This window comes from Dendrobates tinctorius, unplaced genomic scaffold, assembly GCF_039654945.1.
Source record: "Dendrobates tinctorius isolate UK_male_01 unplaced genomic scaffold, ASM3965494v1 ptg000223l, whole genome shotgun sequence".
In the NCBI taxonomy this organism is placed as follows: Eukaryota; Metazoa; Chordata; class Amphibia; order Anura; family Dendrobatidae; genus Dendrobates; species Dendrobates tinctorius.
This window is the reverse complement of record NW_027361890.1, coordinates 22487560-22511166: the sequence shown is the minus strand read 5'-3', so window position 1 is coordinate 22511166 and position 23607 is coordinate 22487560. Positions and strand designations below refer to the sequence as shown.

At 41.9% G+C, this 23607-nt stretch overlaps 1 protein-coding gene across 1 annotated transcript in view; it reads right to left on the bottom strand.

The window, feature by feature from the left end:
• CHMP4B (charged multivesicular body protein 4B) overlaps positions 1–23607 on the bottom strand; it is a 35049-nt gene that overhangs the window by 2008 nt on the left and 9434 nt on the right. The window contains exons 2-4 of the mRNA XM_073555401.1: positions 9114–9291; positions 4440–4554; positions 3379–3505 (exon numbers count right to left, since the gene is read on the bottom strand). Of these exons, the coding sequence (XP_073411502.1) occupies positions 3379–3505; positions 4440–4554; positions 9114–9291 (420 nt within the window). The remainder of the gene's footprint in view (positions 1–3378; positions 3506–4439; positions 4555–9113; positions 9292–23607) is intronic.

Below are 23607 nucleotides of genomic sequence, written 5' to 3'. Positions count from 1 at the left end.
GCCTTTCATGTGGCACGAAGGGTGTTTAGCCTTATTTAACCTAATATCTAAATGACCTTCCCTAAGGAATCATTCCGATACGCGCGTCAGGGTGGGCAGGGAACCGCATGAGGTCGGGATTCTTCTCATTCTGGTATGTGTACTTTATCATTTACTTTTATCATTTCTTTATCTCTATGTTTGATTTGTCTGTGTCATCAGACCAACGATTATTCCTATGAGCTCATTTTCTTATACATGAGCAATATTGGTATGCTAATTTAGACTAATGATGTTTCATGAGCTCATTGTTCTTTATTTGTGCTTATTGCGGACACAACAATCTTTGAATCCCCATGTGGTTCCATAAGCTCTTAGTGTGAATGCTGGCTTTGGTTGACACTCTTTAACCCTGCTATGTCTTTGATCTATTTGTAAAGATTTTTCTATTTTTTGCTACTTTTTGGACTATATGACTGCTTCTATCTCTAGAGGTTGTTTTTCTTATTGAAGTTTGTCCTGCAAGTGTCCAATTCATGGGCGATGGGTGAGAGTCAGTGTATTAAATGTTTACTATTGGTATGGTAATATCAATATTCATTCCATATGCCCATTATGTGTTCCATTCATTGTTTATATTTTATTTGTATCTATTATCTACCTAATATCTTTCTATCATCTCTTCATATAAAACTGCTTTATTACTTTGGCAAACTAGCTTTAAGCTACACAGAGCATTACAGTATGTGAAAGATTATGTTAAAAACGCATTGCATACGGATGCTGGGCGAGAGAAAAAATGTGCACTTGCCAACTTCTCTGGCTGAGAATGTGAGTGATTTTGTAAGCGCAGACGAGAGTGGACCTTTACTCTGGCAGTCTTTCATTTTCTGCCATCACTTTAGTGGAAACAGTCAAATCCAGAAGAAACGCCACAGCCGCCCCCCTAGTGGTAGGACATGGAGTGACATGTTCCAATATGCCAGATGCTGCTCCAGAACAAGATGCGGAGATCCATCTGCATTAATCTGAGCACGTTCAGAAATGTACTAGTAATGTGTTTTTTTTTTTTTTGGGGGGGGGGGTGGGTTGAGACACTTTTTTCCAGCTCACCTATAAATAACTGAAGGAACGTTGCATATTTTTGATTAACCTTTTAATGACCGGGGGGGTTTTTCCCTTCATTTTTCCACATTTGATTTTTTTTTCTCCACCTTTCTTCCAAGAGCCACAACACTTATATTTCCTTAAACAGACAAGAAAAGTGATAGTTCTGAGTGGCACCACTTATTTTGTCATATGATGTACTGGAAAATGGGGCGAAAAAGCACCAAGTGTTATGAAATGTTGAGGGAAAAAAAAATTCAGTCATTGTTTTTGGAGGTTTGCTTTTACAGGATTCATTGTGTGGTGAAAATGACCTGGGAACATGATTGTTTAGATCAGTGCAATCACGACAAACCAATTTTGCGTAAACCTTTTCTCTCTCTAAGTGAAAAAAAATTCTACATTTTGTAAAAAAAAAAAAAAAAATATATATATATATATTTTTTTTTGCTTTGTGACCTTGAGATACTTATTTTCCATTGATTCTATTGTGAGAGGTCTTGCTTTTGGAGTGGCAAGCTGAACCTTTTATTTATACCAATTTGGGGTGCATGCAATGCTTTGATCATGCACTGGTAATTGCTCTATATAAATACCTGCCAAAGGTTTGTCAGCAGCATCTAAATGGTTAATAGCAACTGGCTGCTGCTATTAAAGACAGATGCTGGCTGTGTAACATAGTGGCATCTACCATGGAAGAATCATGCTCCCACCCTTCCTCTCACACACAACTGCGGAGCCGTGTTATTCATGTCCTAATGCAAGGAGTTTCAAGACCTTCATAATATTTTGGACTTTAACCCCTTTGTGACTGGAGCGTTTTGCGTTTGTTTTTTGCTCCCCTTTATCTCAGAGCTTTAACTTTTTTATTTTTCTGTCAATATGGCCATGTGAGGGCTTGTTTTTTGCGGGACGAGTTGTACTTTTGAACGACACCATTGGTTTTACCATGTCATGTACTAGAAAACGGGGAAAAAAATTCCAAATGCGGTGAAATTGCAAAAAAAAGTGCAATCCCACACTTGTTTGGCTTTTTTGCTAGGTTCACCAAATGCTAAAACTGACCTGCCATTAGGATTCTCCAGGTCATTCAGAGTTCATAGACACCACCAAACATGTCTGGATTATTTTTTTAACTAAGTGGTGAAAAAAAAAATTCCAAAATTTGCTTAAAAAAAAAAAAAAGCGCCATTTTCCAATACCCGTAGCGTCTCAATTTTTCATGATCTCGAGCTGACGTTTTTATTGATATCATATTGGTGTAGATACGATCTTTTGCCCGTTATTAAATCTTAATTCTGGTGTTTTGACTTCTTCTTGCTACGCAGTTTAGCGATTAGGTTAATTTTTTTTTAATTGATTGATAAATCGGGCGATTCTGAACGCAGCAATACCAAATGTGTGTGTGTGATTTTTTTTTTTTTGTTTGATTTTGAATGGGGCGAAAGGGGGGTGATTTGAACTTTTATATTTTTTAAATATTTTTAAACACTTTTTTTTTTACTTTTGGAATGCTTCAATAGTCTCAATTGGAGACAAGAAGCTATCATAACCCGATCGGCTCTGCTACATCTAAGCGATGATCAGATCACCTATATGTAGCAGATTTGCTCACTTGCTATGAGCATTGACCACCAGGTGGCCCTCACAGCAAGCCAGCACTGATAACCATAGAGGTCTCCAGGAGACCTCTGGTTGTCATGCCAATGAACCGGTGACCCGCATTCCTGTGACAGGGGTCACCAGTGGACGGGTTTCTGGCCCGATGGCCAGAAAGCGCGAGTTAAATGCCTCTGTCAACTTTTGACAGTGGCATTTAACGGGTTAATAGCCGCAGGTGGATCGCGATTCCACCCGCGGTTATTCCGGGCACATACCACCTGTTCAAAACAGCTGACATGCCCCAGGAAAGATGTGGTCTCAGCGCAGGAGCCCACATCAAAGGGAGGGAGTACGAAGTCAGCGTACTATCGCACCTGACATCAGAAAGGGATTAAACTGTGTTTATCAGTAAAAAGAGACAGATTAAAATGTTTTGGGGTTTTTTTTGTCTCTATAGCATTGTGGTGATATGGACTTTTGAAATTTATAGGCAATTTTCCCCTTCAACCAAAAGGGGTGCTAAGAGATTCTCTGGGGGCGTTTGGACATTTTCACACAGGGGAAAAAGTAATTATAAGAAAGCAGCATGGAAGGTCTGAACAGGCAAGTGATCTGGTAACACTGATGAATAGAACCTGATCTCACACCCTGCTAGACATGAACAAAATAATTATTACTCTATACACTCACCAGGCTTTGCGGGTAGACTAGCAGCAGGCACATTTGGAAGGGGTACAGTTTCTGGGCCATGGACCTCCAGAAGATTCTTGTCTAGTTCCTCCTGTTCTAACTCTTCCAACTCAGCCAGTAATTCATCCTGGAATGAACAGAAATAGGTTAGCATAAGACGGAGCATCGCATGACTACATACAGATGTACATATAAATATTACAGCCCTATGTGCATGTTAAAACAGGCTAAGATTTACTGATCAGCGGTTCTGCTCAGTGTGTGGTTATTCAGGGTTCTCCTCGCTTTACAAATTGGACATGGCAAATGGCTGCAGCCTAAGTGACTTTGCTGGGGCAGTGTGCTCAGAGCGTCACAGGAGGCCTGACGACTACTTCACAGTCAGCCCTGATTTACCTTGTTCCTGTAATCTCCATGCAGTCAGCAGAGTGTTTAGCTCAGAATTGTGGTAATTAAGAGGACCCAGCAAAATCTGCTAAAAATAGTCATTGCTCCGAAACCACACGGCCACTAATCCTATTTGCTACACAAAACGGACATGACCCAAGGACAAACAGAAAACAGTATCGCCACTCAATTTTACTTTTCATATGTGAAAAGAAAACTCTGCTAAAATTGGTGAGCATGGCTTTGAACAAGCTGCTGCAGAGCCCACAAGTGACAACTCTCGAGCAGTTTTGAACTAACGGCTTGTACGTTTAACCAGTGAAAACATCACGTGGAATAGCTGTGCCTAACCGTAAAAAAACAATGTGATTTTGAAGCTCGGTCGTTTGCTGGGCATCATACTACGAGCAAACTAGACATTCACAAGTGCAGGGTCTATGCAGGATAAAACTGAGGTCTCAACATTGGAGAGGTCCGATTCTTTCCTGTGCTCAATGTTACAGCCATCAGGACAACCACCATGTTCAGAGTCGTGGCTGAAGTAGTGGTGGTTACTCTGCACAATAATTTATCTATTGTCACTCACGTCATGTTTACTCCCAACGGTAACTGGTGCACCTTATGGAGAAGTGCAAGACATGCAAGTGAGGCAGTAGAGGAGTTCTGCTACTTACTTCATCAAACTCGTCGCCAAAGCCAACAGGTTTAGAGATTGCTTCTGAGATTTCCTCAGCCAACTCCTGCTGGTCAGCAATGTCTTGCATGAGTTCATCAACTTTATCAATATCCCTGGAATAAAAAAAAGAAAAGTGAGCAGCAGCAGATACAACAAGAGCTCTACACAAATAATTATGGAGAAGCCTTTTTGAAATTAACATAGTAACATAGTTATTAAGGTTGAAGGAAGACTTTAAGTCCATCTAGTTCAACCCATATCCTATCCTAACTTGCCCTAACTGTTGATCCAGAGGAAGGCAAAAAACCCCATGTGGCAATCAGTAAGCTTCACATTGGGGAAAAAAATTCCTTCCCGACTCCACATACGGCAATCAGACTAGCTCCCTGGATCAACGCAATATTAAGGAAACTAGTGTATATACCCTGTAATATTATACTTTTCAAGAAAGGCATCCAGTCCCTTCTTAAATTTTAGTAGGGAATCACTCATTACAACGTCATATGGCAGAGAGTTCCATAGTCTCACTGCTCTTACAGTAAAGAATCCGCGTCTGTGAGTATGCTTAAACCTTCTTTCCTCCAGACGTAGAGGATGCCCCCTTGTCCTCGTCACAGGTCTAAGAGTAAAAAGATCATTAGAAAGCTCTTGGTATTGTCCCCGCATATATTTATACATTGTAATAAGATCACCCCTAAGCCTTCGATTCTCCAAACTAAATAACCCCAAATGTAATAACCTGTCTTGGTATTGCAGACCCCCTAGTTCCCTAATAACCTTGGTCGATCTTCTCTGCACCCGTGGTGATTTGCTGATTCCTGCGCATCTTCCCAACCCTCCAATAATCGAGCAAGGAACCCGTCCTTTGCAGTAACATATACACTTGAAGCACTGCCTATCAGTTTTATCCTCTTAATATATTGCAAACACCATATTATTTAGCACTGTGTACTTACAATTGCTCATTTTCTCCTTCTCTCCAGTTAATTCTTCTCTTTTCCATTAGATCTATGACATCACGTGATTAAAGACTGACAAGCTGAATCCTTCTAAGCTCTATGTAGAAACAGGAGGTCAATTTTCTTTGCATGAGCGATTCCCCTCTTCAACTCCTGACCCTGTTGGACCACTCCTCCCCCTGCCAGGGTCTTTTCCAGTGATGTAGATTTGTAGTTTCGATGAGGACTTATCTCTGGAAAGAGACCTCCCCGTTTCCGCATAAAAGCTTAGCAGCATTCAACTAGTTGTTAATATTAAGTCACAGACTTAATGGAAAAAGAGAATAATTAATGAGAAATTTTAAGTACACAGTGTTAGATAATATGATGACTACAATATACTAGGAGGATAAAAACTGATGGGAGGAGTGCTTCTTCAAGTGTCCACAATGGTGTAGACTGCTTAACCCCTTAGTGACAGAGCCAATTTGGTACCCTTCAATGACCGGAGCTTTTTTCGATTTTCGCTCCCCTTCTTTCCAGAGCCATAACTTTTTTATTTTTCTGTCAATATGACCATATGAGGGCTTATTTTTTGCGGGACGTGTTTTTCTTTTGAACGACACCACTGGTTTCACCATGTTGTGTACTCGAAAACGGGAAAAAAATTCCAAGTGTGGTCAAATTGCAAAAAGGGTGCAATCCCACAGTTGTGTTTTCCTTGGCTTTTTTGCTAGGTTCACTAAATGCTAAAACTGACCTGCCGTCATCACGTGACGGGGGTCTGCGATGCACTCATTTCCAAACTGGCGACCGGAAGCGGTAGTTAAATGCCCGCTGTCGGCGTTTGACAGCAGGATTTAACTAGATAATAGGCGCGGGCGTTTCGCGATTCGGCTCGCGCCTATTGCGAGCACGTCAGCTGATTATAACAGCTGACATGTCGCGGCTTTGAGGTGGGCTCACCGCCGGAGCACACCTCAAAGCAGGGTCGGAAAGGGGTTAATGACCAAGCCAATTTTTACAATTCCGATCACTATGAGATTATAGCTCTGCGATCCCACTGTTTTTTCATGACATATTGCACTTCATGTTAGTGGTAAAATTTGTTCAATATGATTTGCGTATATGAAAAAAAACTAATCACACTGTCATATCGCACAAAATAGTTAACATTTCCCACATGCCTACTTTACAGCAGCACCATTTTGGAAACAATTTTTTTTTTTTTTTTTTGTTAGGACGTTATAAAGGTTAAAAGTTGACCAGCGATTTCTCATTTTTCAAACAAAATTTACAAAACCATTTTTTAGGGATCACATCTCATTTGAAGCAAGTTTGGGGGTCAATTTGCCAAAAAAATACCCAAAAGCGACGCAATTCTAAAAACTGCACCCCCCCCTCAAGGTGCTCAAAACCAAATTCAATAAGTTTATTAACCCTTCAGGTGCTTCACGAAAACTAATGTGGAGGGAAAAAAAACGAACATTTTACTTTTTTCACAAAAAATTTACATTAGACCCAAATGTTTTTATTTTCATAAGGGTATCAGGAGAAAATGGACCACAAAATTAGTTGTGCAATTTCTCCTGAGTACGCCAATACTCAGTATGTGGGGGGGGGGGAGCCAATCTTTGGGTGTATGGCAGGGCTCAGAAGGGAGGGAGCACAGTTTGACTCTTTGAACGCAAAATTGGCTGGACTCAATGGCAGATGCTATGTCGCATTTGAAGACCCCCTGATGTACCTAAACAGTGGAAAACCCCCCCAATTTTAACTTCAACCCTAGCACAGCCCTAACTCCAACCCTAGCTCTAGCCGAACCCTGTCCCCAACCTAACCCAACACATAGCCTAGGTATGATCCCAACTATAATCCCAACCATAACCCTAACGGAAAAAAAAAAAAATACTTTTCTTATTTTATTATTTTTACCTAAAGGGGTGATAAAGGGATGCTTGATTTACTATTTTTTTATTTTGATCACTGTGATAGGGTCTATCACATTGATCAAAATAAACCAATGTGAGAAATCTATTGTTGCCGGGTGCCAGCCAGCAGATCTCAGCAGGCGCACTGTACATGCGCCCACCATTTTTTCCCAGAAGACGACACGGATGGCCAGGGAACAGGACCGGGGGATGCAGGAGGGTCAGGGACACCTGAGATACTGGGAGGGTTCTGGGGACCCCTATTGTCTATCCTCTTATGTGCTAGATAATATCTGAGGAGATAAAAATTAAACGGGAAATTAGACCTTTTTTTTTTTTGCGGTCGCCGTTATTCTGTGAATAACGTTGATTGCAACACTGAGGTCGGTAAAAACCGAACCATGTTCTACGGGGTCTCAGCTACCCCCGGTAGCTGAGACCCCAGAGAATTTCCAACACTGGGGGGGCGCTATAACCTTATTTCTGAGCGCCATTAAAAAGTGACGCTGAGGAATAAGTTCCCTTAACTGACACCTTTAAAAGGCGTATAAGCGGTCGTTAAGGGGTTAAAGAAGCCTTCCTACCAAACTTTTCATTGCCTAAGCCTGTGTAATTGTACGTGTAGTGTATTATAAGTGCAGTAATACAACCACCCGACACTTCTATCGTTGCAGGTGTCCGGTGACGCTCCGAACCTCTTCTGGGTCATATGACTTCTATTCTGGCTTGCCAACTCACACTGGGGTCTGTGTGTCTCTTTTACAATGTAAGTCTATGGAGCCTTATTCTGAAGTTCCATGGACTTGCATTGTAAAAGCCACTTCAGGCTCGGACATAAGCCCCAGTGTGATACGGCAGGTAGGAATAGCCGTCAGGTGACCCAAAAGAGGACCAGAGCTACACTACATTCACATGTGCATGTTTTACTCTACATACACATTTACACAGGTTTAGGCAATAGTTTGGGCTTTTCTAAGCATTTCATACAACTCACCAATGAGAGTCTGTGTATAAGTTAAAGGTTTCGTGTACGGCTTAATCAGAGTAAGGCCATGTGCACACGCTGCGGTTCCGCTGCGGTTTTGACCGCAGCAGTTCTGCAGACAGTGTACAGTAGCATGTTATCCTATGGGATTAACAATTTTCTGTGCACATGCCGCGGATTTTTAACTGCGGAAAAGCTGCGGTTTTGAATCCGCAGAAACAAATGACACGTCACTTCTTTTCTGCGGATTCTGCTGCGGTTTACCATCTCCTCCATTGTAGAGATGATAAACCGCAGGCCAGTCCGCAGGTCATTGTACCTGCGGTTCCGCAGATAAAAAAATCTGCAGACCAATCCACAGCGTGTGCACATAGCCTTAATATATTCAGCCCTGATCACTTGTTTTCATTAGTCATGGCACCTGCAGACCCTAGGACGACAGATGGCGCCATAATGTCAGTCTGCCTCTGCCCTCACCACACCACAAGACTTTGCCAACGCCTTCTAAAAGTCACTGCAATTACTTGGATCATAGGGTGCCAATCCTCATCATAGCTCACCCACCTAACAGTACAGTGGTGGTCAGAAACAACAGTGCTACTAATTGAAGTGTACAATGCTACAAACATCTCAGTACTACAAAATCAATATAAGCCCGTATGCAGGTAGAGTGATTTAGCTGACAGATGGCAATACACACACTTTTGAATGGAACGCAACCAAAGCATCTGTCAACAGTCTGCCATCTATGACTACCACAGTGCATCGTATTATTGGTTCGGATCTGTACAAGCCGCCATCATTGTGACGTCACTTACATGTTGTCATGAGCTGCTTTCATGGCTTTAGCTGCAAAGCCCATGTTCTTCAGGACTTCAGTGTTCGTGTTGGCATTTTCTAAGGCTTCCCGCTGGAACTCAATAGTGGATAACGTCCCATCAATCTGCGCCAGCTGTTTCTCATATCTCTTCTTGCGTTTAAGGGCTTGTAGGGCAGCTATGAACAGAAACCAAACAACGTGGAGGCATTAATATATTTTGTGAAGATTTCACACAAGCTGTAAGGTAACCAAGACTATTCATATTGGGCCGTGTGTTAGAACGACAGATCTTGGGGCACTTATTTATTTCATATTTCTAAGGGTGTGTTTCCACATTCAGGATTACATCCGGATTTGCTGCAGATTGAACGCTGCGTACAGCCACAGTGTCCAGATGTTACAGCATAGTGGAGGGGATTTTATGAAATCCCGTCTCCACTATGCTTGCAAGAACGCGGGTGACACACCCAAAATTACTGACATGCGGAGCGTCTTTTCAGATGGCAGCATGTCTACTTATCTTGTGTAGATGCTCCGTCAATGCAAGATAAATTACACAGTCTATGGATACGATGCGGTGATACCGCATGTGTTCAATGAGCACATCTGGAATCACCGCGCGTAGAAAGGGGGGCGGCGCTTTGGGCGGACCGGTGTTTCTGCAGCTTCCAAATCGCCGGCAATCCTGAACGTGGAAACCTACCCTAATTAATATGCCACTGACATATTAAAAAGGTATTTTCCAGTGGTTTAACCCCCCCCCAGCCTGTTTTCACCTTCCTGACCCAGTCAATTTTTTCAATTCTGACCACTGTCCTTTATGAGGTTATAACTCTGGAACGCTTCCATAGGTCCCACGGATTCTGAGAATGTTTTTTTGTGACATTGTACTTGATGTTAGAGGTAAAATTTCTTCAATATGACTTGCGTTTATTTGTGTGGGAAAAAAAAAAAAAAAAAAAAAAAAAAAAAAACACACGGAAATTTGGCAATTTTCAAACTTAATTTTTGTTCTCAAATCAGAGAATCATGTCACAAAATCTAATATATAAAGCTGAATGTGTGTGTATGTATGTACTGTATGTATGTATGTATGTATGTCCGGGATTGGCATCTGCACAGTCGCAGCTATAGCCACAAAATTTTGCAGTCACACGTCTGGACCCCGAGAGCGTCATAGGCCTGGAATTGGCATCTGCACCGTCGCAGCTACAGTGACAAAATTTTGCACAGTCACACTTCTGGACCCCGAGAGCGTCATACGCTATGTTGTGAGGCGAAATTTTAACCCCACGCGTTCCAATTCACCAAACAATTTGGCCTATTATTCTTATCATTTCTATGGTGTTATCGTCCTTCTGTAAAGCTGGAAATAATTTATTACCGTGCCAACACAGACCACCCTCTGACAGACTGCAGGGGGAGCCCAGTATCACACAGGATAGGATTAGATACACAGCTCAGCAGTCAGTATCACACAGGAGAGGAATAGATACACGACTCAGCAGTGAGTATCACAGGAGAGGATTAGACACATGGCTCAGCAGTCAGTATCACAGGAGAGGATTAGGGCCCCATCACACATAGCGACGCACCAGCGATCCCGACAACGATATTAACTTGTCAGGATCGCTGGTGTGTCGCTACATGATCGCTGGTGAGCTGCCAAACAGGCAGCTTCACCAGCGATCAGCACCAGGAGGGTAACAAGCAACGCACGTCGCTTAGTTACCCACTGTGTACCTTAGTTACCAGCGCGCTGGTGCAGGGAGCTGGTAACCAAGGTACACATCGGGTTTCTAAGCAGTGCGCGGCACTTAGAAACCCGATGTGTACCTTGGTTACCAGCTCCCCGCACCAGCGCACTAGCTAAGGTACACATCAGGTTTCTAAGCGCTGTGCGCCGCTTAGAAACACGACGTTTACCTTAGTTACCAGCGCGCTGATCGCTGGTCTCCCGCCTGTCACACGCAGCGATGCGTGCTGGCCAGCGGGAGACCAGCGATAAAAAAAAAATGTCCTGGCCATTCCAGGACAATCAGCGATAACCGACAGGGGGGCCGGTCGCTGGTCAGTGTCACACACAGTGATCTCGCTGGTGAGATCGCTGTTGCGTCACAAAAATTGTGACTCAGCAGCGATCTCGTTAGCGAGATCGCTATGTGTGACGGGGGCTTTAGACACATGGCTCAGCAGTCAGTATCACACAGGATAGGATTAGATACACAGCTCACCAGTCAGTATCACACAGGATAGGATTAGATACACGGCTCAGCAGTCAGTATCACACAGAATAGGATTAGGTACATAGCTCAGCACACAGTATCACACAGATTAGTATTAGATACACAGCTCAGCAGACCGTATCACACAGAACATGATTAGATACATGGCTCTGCAGTCAGTATCACACAGGATAGGATTAGATACACAGCTCAGCAGAAAGTATCACACAGGAGAGGATTAGATACACGGCTCAGCAGTATCACACAGAATAGGATTAGGTACATAGCTCAGCACACAGTATCACACAGATTAGTATTAGATACACAGCTCAGCAGACAGTATCACACAGAACATGATTAGATACACGGCTCTGCAGTCAGTATCACACAGGATAGGATTAGATACACAGCTCAGCAGTCAGTATCACACAGGATAGGATTAGATACACGGCTCAGCAGTCAGTATCACACAGGATAGGATTAGATACACGGCTCAGCAGTCAGTATCACACAGAATAGGATTAGGTACATAGCTCAGCACACAGTATCACACAGATTAGTATTAGATACACAGCTCAGCAGACCGTATCACACAGAACATGATTAGATACATGGCTCTGCAGTCAGTATCACACAGGATAGGATTAGATACACAGCTCAGCACACAGTATCACACAGATTAGTATTAGATACACAGCTCAGCAGACAGTATCACACAGAACATGATTAGATACATGGCTCTGCAGTCAGTATCACACAGGAGAGGATTAGGTACACAGACCAGCAGACATTATCACACAGGATAGAGTTAGATACACAGCTCAGAAACAGGATGTGCCAAAGCAGAGGACATTTTCATTCCAAGAATTCCACTCATTCCATCCGATTTGTTTTTTGACTTTAAACGCCTCCAGTTTCCAGTTCAACTGCTATTTGCAATGTCCATTAACAATGCTCAGGGACAGTCCTTGAAAGTAGTAAGTATCTATTTGCAATCTCCATGCTTTACTCATGGTCAACTTTACGTGGTCTGTTCAAGAGTTGGAACTGCCAAGAATGAGTTGAAAATAAATCATCAATACATGGGTAATCGTTTAGATAATTTGTGTTGCAAATCTGTAGTGTTGAATATATGATGTGAAATGTTTTTATGTGTAATATAATCATTATAATTTGTTATAACTAACCACAGTTGGTTACTATGCCCAGGCAACGCCGGGCTCTTCAGCTAGTCTAATATATAAAGCTCAATGTGTGTGTGTGTGTATATGTTTGTATGTGTGTATGTCCGGGATTGGCATCTGCACCGTCGCAGTTACAGCCACAAAATTTTGCACAGTCACACTTCTGGACCCCGAGAGCATCATAGGCTATGTTGTGAGGCGAAATTTTAAACCCACGCGTTCCAATTCACCAGACAATTTGGCCTATTATTCTTATCATTTCTATGGTGTTATCCTTCTGTAAAGTTGGAAATAACACAATTTATTACCGTGCCAAAACACAGACCACCCTCTGGCACAGACTGCAGGGGGAGCCCAGTATCACACAGGATAGGATTAGATACACGACTCAGCAGTCAGTATCACACAGGAGAGGATTAGATACACAGCTCAGCAGACAGTATCACACAGGATAGGAATACACTGCTCAGCAGACAGTATCACACAGAATAGTATTAGATACACGGCTCAGCAGACAGTATCACACAGAAAAGGATTAGATACACGGCTCAGCAGACAGTATCACACAGGATAGGGTTAGATACACAGCTCAGCACACAGTATCACACAATAGTATTAGATACACGGCTCAGCAGACAGAATCACACAGGAAAGGGTTAGATACACGGCTCTGCAGTCGGTATCACAGGATAGGATTAGATACACGGCTCTGCAGTCCGTGTCACACAGGATAGGATTAGATACACGGCTCAGCAGTCAGTATCACACAGGATAGGATTACATACACGGCTGAGCAGTCAGTAACACATGATAGGATTAGATACACAGCTCAGCAGAAAGTATCACACAGGAGAGGATTAGATACACAGCTCAGCAGACATTATCACACAGGATAGGGTTAGATACACAGCTCAGAAACAGGATGTGCCAAAGGAGAGGACATTTTCATTCCAAGAATTCCACTCATTCCATCTGATTTGTTTTTTTATTTTAAACGCCTCCAGTTTCCAGTTCAACTGCTATTTGCAATGTCCATTAACAATGCTCAAGAACAGTCCTTGAAAGTAGTAGGGATCGATTTCCAATCTCCATGCTTTACTCATGGTCAACTTTACGTGGTCTGTTCAAGAGTTGGAACTGCCAAAAATCTGTTCATCTTTGCACCGAAAGGAAAAACCAAAAATCTTGAATGAGTTGAAAATAAAATACCATCAATACTTGGGTAATCGTTTAGATAATTTGTGTTGCATTTCTGTAGTGTTGAATATATGATGTGAAATGTTTTTATGTGCTATATAATCATTCTAATTTGTTATAACTAACCACAGTTGGTTCCTATGCCCAGGCAACGCCAGGCTCTTCAGCTAGTACTTAATAAGTAACATTTCCCACATGTCTACTTTACATCACCACAATTTTGGAAACAATTTTTTTTGTTAGGACGTTATAAGGGTTAAAGGTTGACCAGCGATTTCTTATTTTTACAACACCATTCTTTTTAGAGACCACCTCACATTTGGAGTGAGTTGGGAGGGGGGGGGCAATATGACAGAAAATACCAAACAGTGACACCATTCTAAAAACTTCACCCCTCAAGGTGCGCAAAACCACATTCAAGAAGTTTATTAACCCTTCAGACGTTTCACAGGAATTAATGGATTGTGGAAGAAAAAAAATAAACATTTATCTTTTTTCCACAAAAATTTTCCTTTAGACCCAATCTTTTTTTTTTTTTTTTTTTTAAACTTTCACAAAGGCTAATAGGAGAAATTGCACAACAAATTGTATGGTCCATTTTCTCCTGAGTAGGCCGGTATGCAATATGTGGAGGAAGTCTACCGTTTGGGTGCACGACAGGGCTTGGAAAGGAAAATTTGCTGGAATAATTCATGTCACATTTGCAGAGCCCCTGATGTGCCTAAACAGTGGAAACCCCCCCACAAGTTACACCATTTTGGAAACTACACCCCTCAGGGAACTTATTTAGTTGTGTGGTGAGCACCATCAACCCCCAGGAGCTTCACAGAAGTTTATAATGTTGAGCCATGAAATTTTAAAAAAAAAATTCCTACAAAAACTTTTTTTAGCCCCAAATTTTGCATTTTCACAAGGGTAACAGGAGAACCTGGACAACAAACTTTGCTGTGCAACTTCTCCCGAGTATGTCTATACCCCATATGTGGTCAAAAACTACTTTTGAGGCACAGTGCAATGCTCAGAAGGGAGGAGCACCATAATACGGTGGCAGAGCCCCTGAGGTGCCAGAACATCAGAACCCCCCCCCCCCCCCCATAAGTGACCCTATTTTACAAACTACACCTCTCAGTTAATATGATTACTACACGCTTAGATGAATTAACACCACAGATTTTATCCCATTGGGCAGTGAAGAAAAAATAATTTACATTTCTACCAAGATTCTGTGTTAGCCCCAAGTTTTACATTTTTATACTGGGAAATGTGGGTAAAAATGGCACCAAAATTTGTCCCACAATTTCTTCTGAATGTAGAAATACCCTATATATGGGGCTGTACAGTACTGCTAAGACCATATGGTGAGACTCGGGAGAGCCGGAGCGCTATTTGCCATGTGAAGCGCAGATATTCCTAGAATAGTTTGCAGACTCCATATACAGAGCCCCTAAGAGCTATAAAAGCAGAATCCCCCCTCAAGTTACCTGATTTTGTAAATTATACCCCTTTGGGAATTTTTCTGCATGTGTAGTGACAATTTTTATTCCATGGGTGTTTTCCAGAAAGAGGCAGTAGCTGATGTTGCTTAGTGAAAATTGCAAACTGCCATTATAGTGACCGACACATTATGACCAGCTCATGCTTCTGCAGACACACTCCTGTAAATTAGGCAGGTTCTCTCATCACTACAGAAATGCCAAACGTGGCCGCTAAATGTGGTTTAGACACACTGTGGCACAGAAAGGAGGAGGCATTTGGATTTGGGAGCAAGGAATTTGCTGAATTTCTTTTGAGAGGCTAGGAGCCATTTCGCTGTTCTGTTCCATTTCTCATTTTTATGCATGCCTGCACACTGCCGGATCACAGGTCCTTTGGCGTCCACACACAGTGCCTCTATCTGCCTTATAAGGAATCTGTAGCCGGGGGTTCCGCCGGAATTGTGCATTTCAGAGATTTACACGATAACCCCAGTGTAAGGGCTCAGTTTTGAGCACAGGATAAATGTGAGCTGAGTCTACAGTGATCTTTGGCAGGCAGAATAAACAAATCAACAGCATGTGAAGAATTGTTTTTATTTTTTAGGCAGTTCCTCGTGCGGTATAAATCATTAGGTGACTTTGTTCTTCAGGTCGGTGTGATTACAGCGATACCAGATTTATATCGGGTTTTTATGTTTGGCTGCTGTTATACACTAAAAGGCACTTTTTATTGTAAAAACTAGAGTAGGTTGTTGCATCGCCATATTTAGACAGCTATAATTTTTCCATATTTCAGCCAACAGTCACATGACAGTTTCTTTTTTTATGTGATGAGATGACGTTTTTATTGGTTCCATTTTTGGGCACATGACATTCTTTGATCACTTTGTATTACGATTTTTGGGAGATTTTTTATACCGTTCCGCGTGTGGTAAAATTGATTAGGAAGCTTTATTCTTCGGGTCAGTACAATTACAACGGTACCCCATTTATATCGCTTTTTAATATTTTGGAACTTTTACACAAACTATTTTATAGGAAAAATTATTTTTGCATTGCTTTATTCTGACAGCTATAACTTATTTTTCCACTGATGGAGCTTTAAGGCTGCTTGTTTTTTTTTTTAGGACAAGATGATGTTTTCTGCTATACCATTTAATTTACATTTGTCTTTTTGATCACGTTTTATTACACCTTTTGTTCGGTGGTATGATAAAGTTTTTTGCCTCGTTTTTAGTGATCTTTTAGTGTTCGCTGAAGGGGTTAAATAGGTTGTGTAGTTAGGGACACTGCGATACCAAATGTGTATAGTTTTCTTGTTTGTTTTATTGCATAAATATATTTATTGGATTTTTTTTTGCTCTTTATTTGGCCATTTTTAAAAAATATTTTTACACTCTTTAATAACTTTTTTACATTGTCCCAGGATGGGACATCATCTTTACATTGACATATCACTGATCTGATACTCTGCAATGATTCTGCACTGCAGGGCATCATATCAGCGTGTCACAGGCAGGGGAGGAGGCGTTTCAGTAACTGTTCTTAACAGGTGCTCACAAGCCACCTTCCCTGCAGAACCCTGAAGGATCCCCCCTGTTGGCCCTGTCAACTAGGGTGTCTTTCTTCAAGTGGTGTACTCAATAGTGCTGGGCAGCAGGCGTTATCTAAGGGTGTGTGCACATGCTGTGGATCCGCAGCGGTTTTGGCCCTGCTGATCCGCAGCAGTTTTTGCTGCGGTGTACAGTATCTTTATATTCTATGGCAAACAAAAAACGCAGTGCACACGGTGCAGATTTTTCCACGCAGATTTGCTACGGTTTCAAAATCACAGCATGTCACTTCTTTGTGCAGAATCCGCAGCGGTTTCACACCTGCTCCACTGTAGAGGTGTCAAACCGCAGGATAATCCACAGATAAACCGCAGGTCTTTTGATCTGCGGATTTACCAGCGGATTTTGCAAAATCCGCAGCCTATGCACACCCCCCTTAGGGTATGTTTCCACGTTCAGGAAACGGCAGCACTTCTGACACAGCTCCGCCCACAGCGCTGCCCCCGTTTGTACGCGTGGTGATTCTGCATGTGTTCAATGAACCATGCAGAATCACTGCATCCTATTCATAGACTGTATTATTTATCTTGTGGGTACGCAGCGTCTCCGTAAGATAAAGACATGATGCGGTCTAGAAAGACGCGCTGCATGTGCGTATACGCAGGTCTACCAACTGAGTCTTTGAACGCATAGTGGAGATGGGATTTTATAAAAATCCCTCCACTATGCTGTAACATCTGGACGCTGCGGCTGTACACAGCATCCAATCCGCAGTGTTTCCAGAACGTGCAAACATACCCTAATAGTATGGGTGTCACTAATAGGCTGTAAGCCAGACACTGTGCACTACCTGTGAGTGACCAGCGCCCTATACAAGCCTCTTCTGTCTGCAGTTTTAATACTAAGCATGCAATCATCAGTGAATTGGTAGGTTGTGAGTGGTTTGCTGCATTAGTTGAGACCTGGGCAGGTAAATACTGTTGCTTTATTTGTGCAATAACAATGCTGCCCAGATCACCATCAATCTTCATGCAATCTTTTCCTGCCAGGTGGACTGTTATTGGCTGCAGCGAGTGACATGTCCACATGAGCAGGTCATTGCTGCAGCAGGATGTACACGGAGACCGGCCATCAGGGCTGTGGAATCGGTAAGTCAAACCTCTGACTCCGTCGGCAGTGGACATTCTGCAAGGAATAATTAACACGCTACTGATTAATAATATGACTATTACTTGTGCAGACCTGCTGGTCAAAAAAACCCAAACGCATTGCCTTGTGAACAGGACTTAAAACTTTGTTTTCAGTCAAAACAGTGGAGGTTGCTAAGCAGTAATACTCAGTTGTGTGTATACAATGGTATCAAAACAGTTTGCGCCCTTCCCGATTTCCTATTCTCTTGCATGTTTGACACATGCAAGAGAATAGTCAAAAGCAATAATAAAGGATTTTGGGGATATGTCAAAATTAAAAGAAAAGTCAAAGATGCTATAGGATTTTTACAGGATGAAAATGATGAAATGGTAAGACAGGATGTTGAGAAGGCCGAACTTTTAAATTCCTATTTTGCATCTGTTTTCTCTCAGAAAGGAAATGTAACATCAACTGTTCTTCACTGTCCTATTAAGGGAATAGAAGAATCCATGATATCTATAAACAGAAAGATAGTAAGGAAACACTTAGCTAACCTAAATGAATTCAAGTCTCCAGGTCCAGATGAATTACACCCCAGAGTACTCAAGGAGATAGCAGAAGAAATTTTTGAACCCCTCTCCATAATCTTTGAAAATTCTTGGAGAACAGAAGTCCCAGAAGACTGGAGAAGAGCAAATGTTGTTCCTATCTTCAAAAAGGGGAAGAAGGTGGACCTAGGCAACTATAGGCCAGTGAGTCTGACTTCTATACCAGGAAAGATCTTTGAACAAATTATTAAACATGTATGTCAGTACCTGGATAAGAATGAAGTGATTAAACAGTCAGCATGGGTTTGTATCTAATAAGTCATGTCAGACTAACTTAATTTCCTTCTATGACGGAATCACTGATTGGGTGGATCAAGGAAATGCTGAAGATATAGTATATCTTGACTTCAGCAAAGCATTTGACAAAGTATCTCATATAATCCTTATTGAAAAAATGACTAAGTATGGAATGGACAAGGCAACTGTTAGGTGGATTCATAACTGGCTTAGTGATTGGACCCAAAGAGTGGTCGTAAATGGCTGCACATCCAGTTGGAAGAATGTCTCAAGTGGGGTACCACAGGGCTCTGTCCTGGGCCCTGTATTGTTCAACATCTTTATCAACGATTTAGATGAAGGAATTGAGGGTAAACTGATTAAATTTGCTGATGACACAAAGCTAGGAGGGATAGCTAATACTAGAGAAGAGAGAGAGAGGATTCAAAAAGATATAAATAAACTGGAGAAGTGGGCAACAACTAACAGAATGGTTTTTAACAGGGAAAAATGCAAAGTACTACATCTGGGCAATAAAAATGAAAAAAGCATATACAGAATGGGAGGAATAGGGCTAAGCAACAGCACATGTGAAAAAGACTTGGGTATACTAATAGATCACAGACTAAATACGAGTCAGTGTGATGCAGCAGCAAAAAAAGGCAAATGCAATTCTAGGATGTATTAACAGAAGCATACAGTCTAGATCACGTGAAGTCATTATTTCCCTCTACTCCTCTTTGGTCAGACCTCATCTGGAATATTGTGTCCAGTTTTGGGCACCACATTTTAAAAAAGACATCAACAAACTGGAGCAAGTTCAGAAAAGAGCGACCAGAATGGTGACTGGTCTGCAAACCCTGTCTTATGAGGAAAGGTTGCAGGATTTGGGAATGTTTAGCTTGCAAAAGAGGAGACTTAATAGCTGTCTACAAATATCTCAAGGGCTGTCACATTGTAGAAGGATCATCTTTATTCTCATTTGCACAAGGAAAGACTAGAAGCAATGGGATGAAACAATGGGAGGAGACACAGATTAGATATTAGAAAAAACTTTGACAGAGTAATCAATGAGTGGAACAGGCTGCCACGAGAAGTGGCGAGTTCTCCTTCAATGGAAGTCTTCAAACAGAGGCTGGACAGACATCTGACTGGGATGATTTAGCAAATCCTGCTTTGAGCAGGGGGTTGGACCAGATGGCCCAGGAGGTCCCTTCCAACTCTACGATTCTATGATTCACTTAAAGGGAACCAGTCAGCAGGATTGTGCCCAGTGTCAGGTCAGCGTCGTTATACTGATTATAATACCTCGGTTGATGAAATCTGTCCTGTGGTGGTTGTTTAATCTTTATTTGTAATTTTCAGTTAGTGATTTGCTCGAGCACCAGGGTGGCCATATTAATAGTTTAGATATGTCAAATGTGGTGACAGATTCCCTTGAACAATTGAGTACATACCTGGGGGAACATTCACACATGGTGGAATCTGCAGTAAAAATCCCACCAGAGCGATCAGGCCATCAGTTGCAGTGTTTTCTGTACTTGTGCTGTCTGCTACCTCACCTACATATTAAAGTCTTTGGTGCTAGACACAGCAGGTTTTCTTTTTGCGTGCCTAATGCAAAAAAGTTATGATCTTGGAGATTTTTGTGGACAAAGCCAGTGTATGGGCCAGTGAAACACACAAAAAAAAAACCAACAGGACATTGATGGTATCCTAGTGCGTGCTGTCTGTTTGCAAAGAGAAAAGCTTGGGAAACATCCAACTATTTTTTTTTCTTGCAGAAGTTGCCAATTCAATTCATCTGCTCAGTCTTAGGAGTTCCGGGTCTGGCACAACAAACCCAGAAACGCCTGGTAGACGCCACTGACCCAGGCTCCATTAAGAAAACTGTACTGCTAGTTAGTGTGCGGGAAGTGTACGCACCCATCTGCACACAGACAACACACTGACCAAGGTTAGACTCCGCTAATGCACCAGCGATTTTCCATGAGATAAATTGCAGTGTGCACTATCTTTGCACGTTTATTTGACCATAGCCTTAGGCTATGTCCACACTGACGCTGCATAGTTTTTAAGGCCTCTTTCACACCTAAGTCTTTTGACGTCAGTTGAAATCCACCGATTTTAGAAAAAAACGGACCCGCCATTTTTTTGGGCAGAATCCGTTTTCTCACAGACTTACATTAGCAGCTGTTTGTGACGGATGTTCGTCTGTTGCATCCGTTTTTTGACGTATCCGTTTAAATTTCAGCATCCGCTATCTGGAGTAGACGGACAAAGTAATGTTATTTTCAGTGCCGGACCCGCTTTTTTAAACTGAGCATGCCCAGAAGATGTTACCAGGCAAGCAATTTAACCCTAAATGCTGTTCCGGAACAGACCAAAAAAAATCTCTCTCTCCAGAGTTCTGTTCCTTTAAATTTCATACACTGGTGGATCCCAGGGCTGTGGAGTCGGAGTTAGTTTTGGTTGAAGTCGGAGTCGGAAGAAATGTACCGACTCCAGCTTTAAAAAAAAGTATTAATATTTCATAATTGAACTTTCATATGAATTTTATAAATGTTACTCAAATATATATGTTCTATCAAACTATGAACAACAGTGATAAGCAGTTCTGCTGGAGATAGAGACATTTCTTACTTCTTGTGTGTCACTGTTCTCCACTGCCCTTATCTAATCTTATACTTGGTTAACCTCATGCTGCCCCAACCCCCCTACTTACAATGTATGAAACTGAAAGTGAAAATGTGTTGCAAATTCTTAGTAGTAAAGCTCCTCCTCTAGACTAGATCATACTAGGTGTGCGTCTTCCAAGCATCTCACAGCTGCCTGCTACTCAGAAGAGGAAGACTGTAAGAAGTATTAGGCTGTGTGCACACGCTGCGGATTTTGCTGCGGTTCCGCAGCGGTTTTGGCCGCTGCGGACCCGCAGCAGTTTTTGCTGCGGTGTACAGTACCATGATTCCCTATGGGAATCAAAAACCGCAGTGCAGACGGTGCGGAATTTTCCGCGCGGATTATCTGCGGTTTTCAATCCGCAGAAAGAATCGACATGTCAATTCTTTCTGCGGATTCTCCTGTGGTTTGCCATCTCCTCTATTGAGGAGATGAAAAACCGCAGGGCAAAACCGCAGAGCAAACTGCAGGTAAAACCGCAGGTATTTTGACCTGCGGATTTTACAAAATCCGCGCGGATGAATCCGCACCTAATCCGCAGCGTGTGCACACAGCCTTATCCTTTCAACAAACTTTGCATCAGTTAACTGTGAGTACATGAGGAATAATAACAGTATTACTGACCACTATATCAGTTGTACGACCTGCCAATAATTTTGTACAATTGTTTTTAGGAAAAACAATTGTCATTTGGATTGTGAATGCAGAATTAAAAACCTGAGAATGTCAAAGAAGCATCACATTAAATCAGCTGTATTTGAACATTTCACCATCACTCAAGATAGAAAACATTATGTCTGTCAGTGTAAGACAAATGATCCAGACGAAAACAAATGCTGTGAAGCCAAGATGAGTGCATATTCAGGCAAAGATAAAAATGCTCCTACCAGAGCTTCTAATCTAACGAGACATTTACAGCGCTTTCATCCAGAAGTACTGAAAGCAGTGGATGAGAAAGACTGCATCCAAACCAATGAACCAGTGCCCAGCTCTTCCAGCCAAACAAAGGAGCAGAGAACTTTGCAGCCATCAGTTGCAAGATATTTTGTCAGTGACAAAGTTACTGTGACAATGACAGATACATTTAAAAAACATCATAGAGCTTGTTGTAAAGGATAGTGTGCCTATTTCATTATTTTCACGACCAGCTTTTATGTGTCTGAATGGGGAAATGGCCCGCAAGCTTGGTGTTTCTCTGGAGAGAGAGAGTATTAGAAAATTAGTAATCGAAGAAGCTTTTAAACAAAAGGAAGAACTTAAAAAAACTCAAGGGACGCTTTCTGTTTCTTAAAATGGATGCCTGCACACGTCACAGAGTGAACTATTTTGCCATCAATGTCCGGTTTGTGACAAAAATGAAATAGTTACCAAGACATTGGCAGTAAAAGACACCAAAGCTCATCACACCAGTGAGTTTCTCCAGGTGTTGGTGGAAAACGTTCTGCAAGACTATGAACTTAAAAAAGAGCAAGTTCTTTCTGTCGTAACTGACAATGCTTCAAATATAAGTACTATTAAGCTAATGAATGAGAGTAATGATGGTGACCAGCAGCTAGAAGAACATTCGGTCCACAGACACAGAAATGTTTGAAATAGAGGAACACAGTATTGTAACTGAGGAGCAAACTGAAGTTGCTTCAGATGAACAGCAACATGATAGTTTAGATGATCTTGTTGAAACTGTGTCAATATGTTCTTTCATTCATCACATGCGCTGTGTTGTGCATACGCTACAGCTGGCTATAAGAGACAGTCTGCAAGAAGGACATGCTGCTGCACTGATTGGCATGGTGAGAAAATTGGCTACTGTTGCCAGAACCCCTAAAGTTGACTCAATTTTGAAGAGACGTGCTGGAAAAGGGGCAATTATTGATCAAGCCACACGATGGGGCAGTACTTACTTAATGATTCAGCGCTTGGTTGAACTGAAAACCTTTCTTGTAGACATGGCTAACCCTCAACTGACGCTAAATGAAAGTCAGTGGAATCAGGTGACTGAGCTGGAAAAATTGCTAGAGCACCCATTTACAGTGACTAAAAAATTACAAGCAGAGGACTTAACTCCAGGTATTTTCTTAAAGGAGTGGAAGAACCTGATGTTTCGCCTGTCCCAAAGAGGAGGGTTAATTGCAAGTGGCATTGCTACATCAATGAAACGGAGAGAGGAGCTACTATTACAAAATAACATTCTTTTGGCAGCTGTTTATGTAGACCCAATGCATCG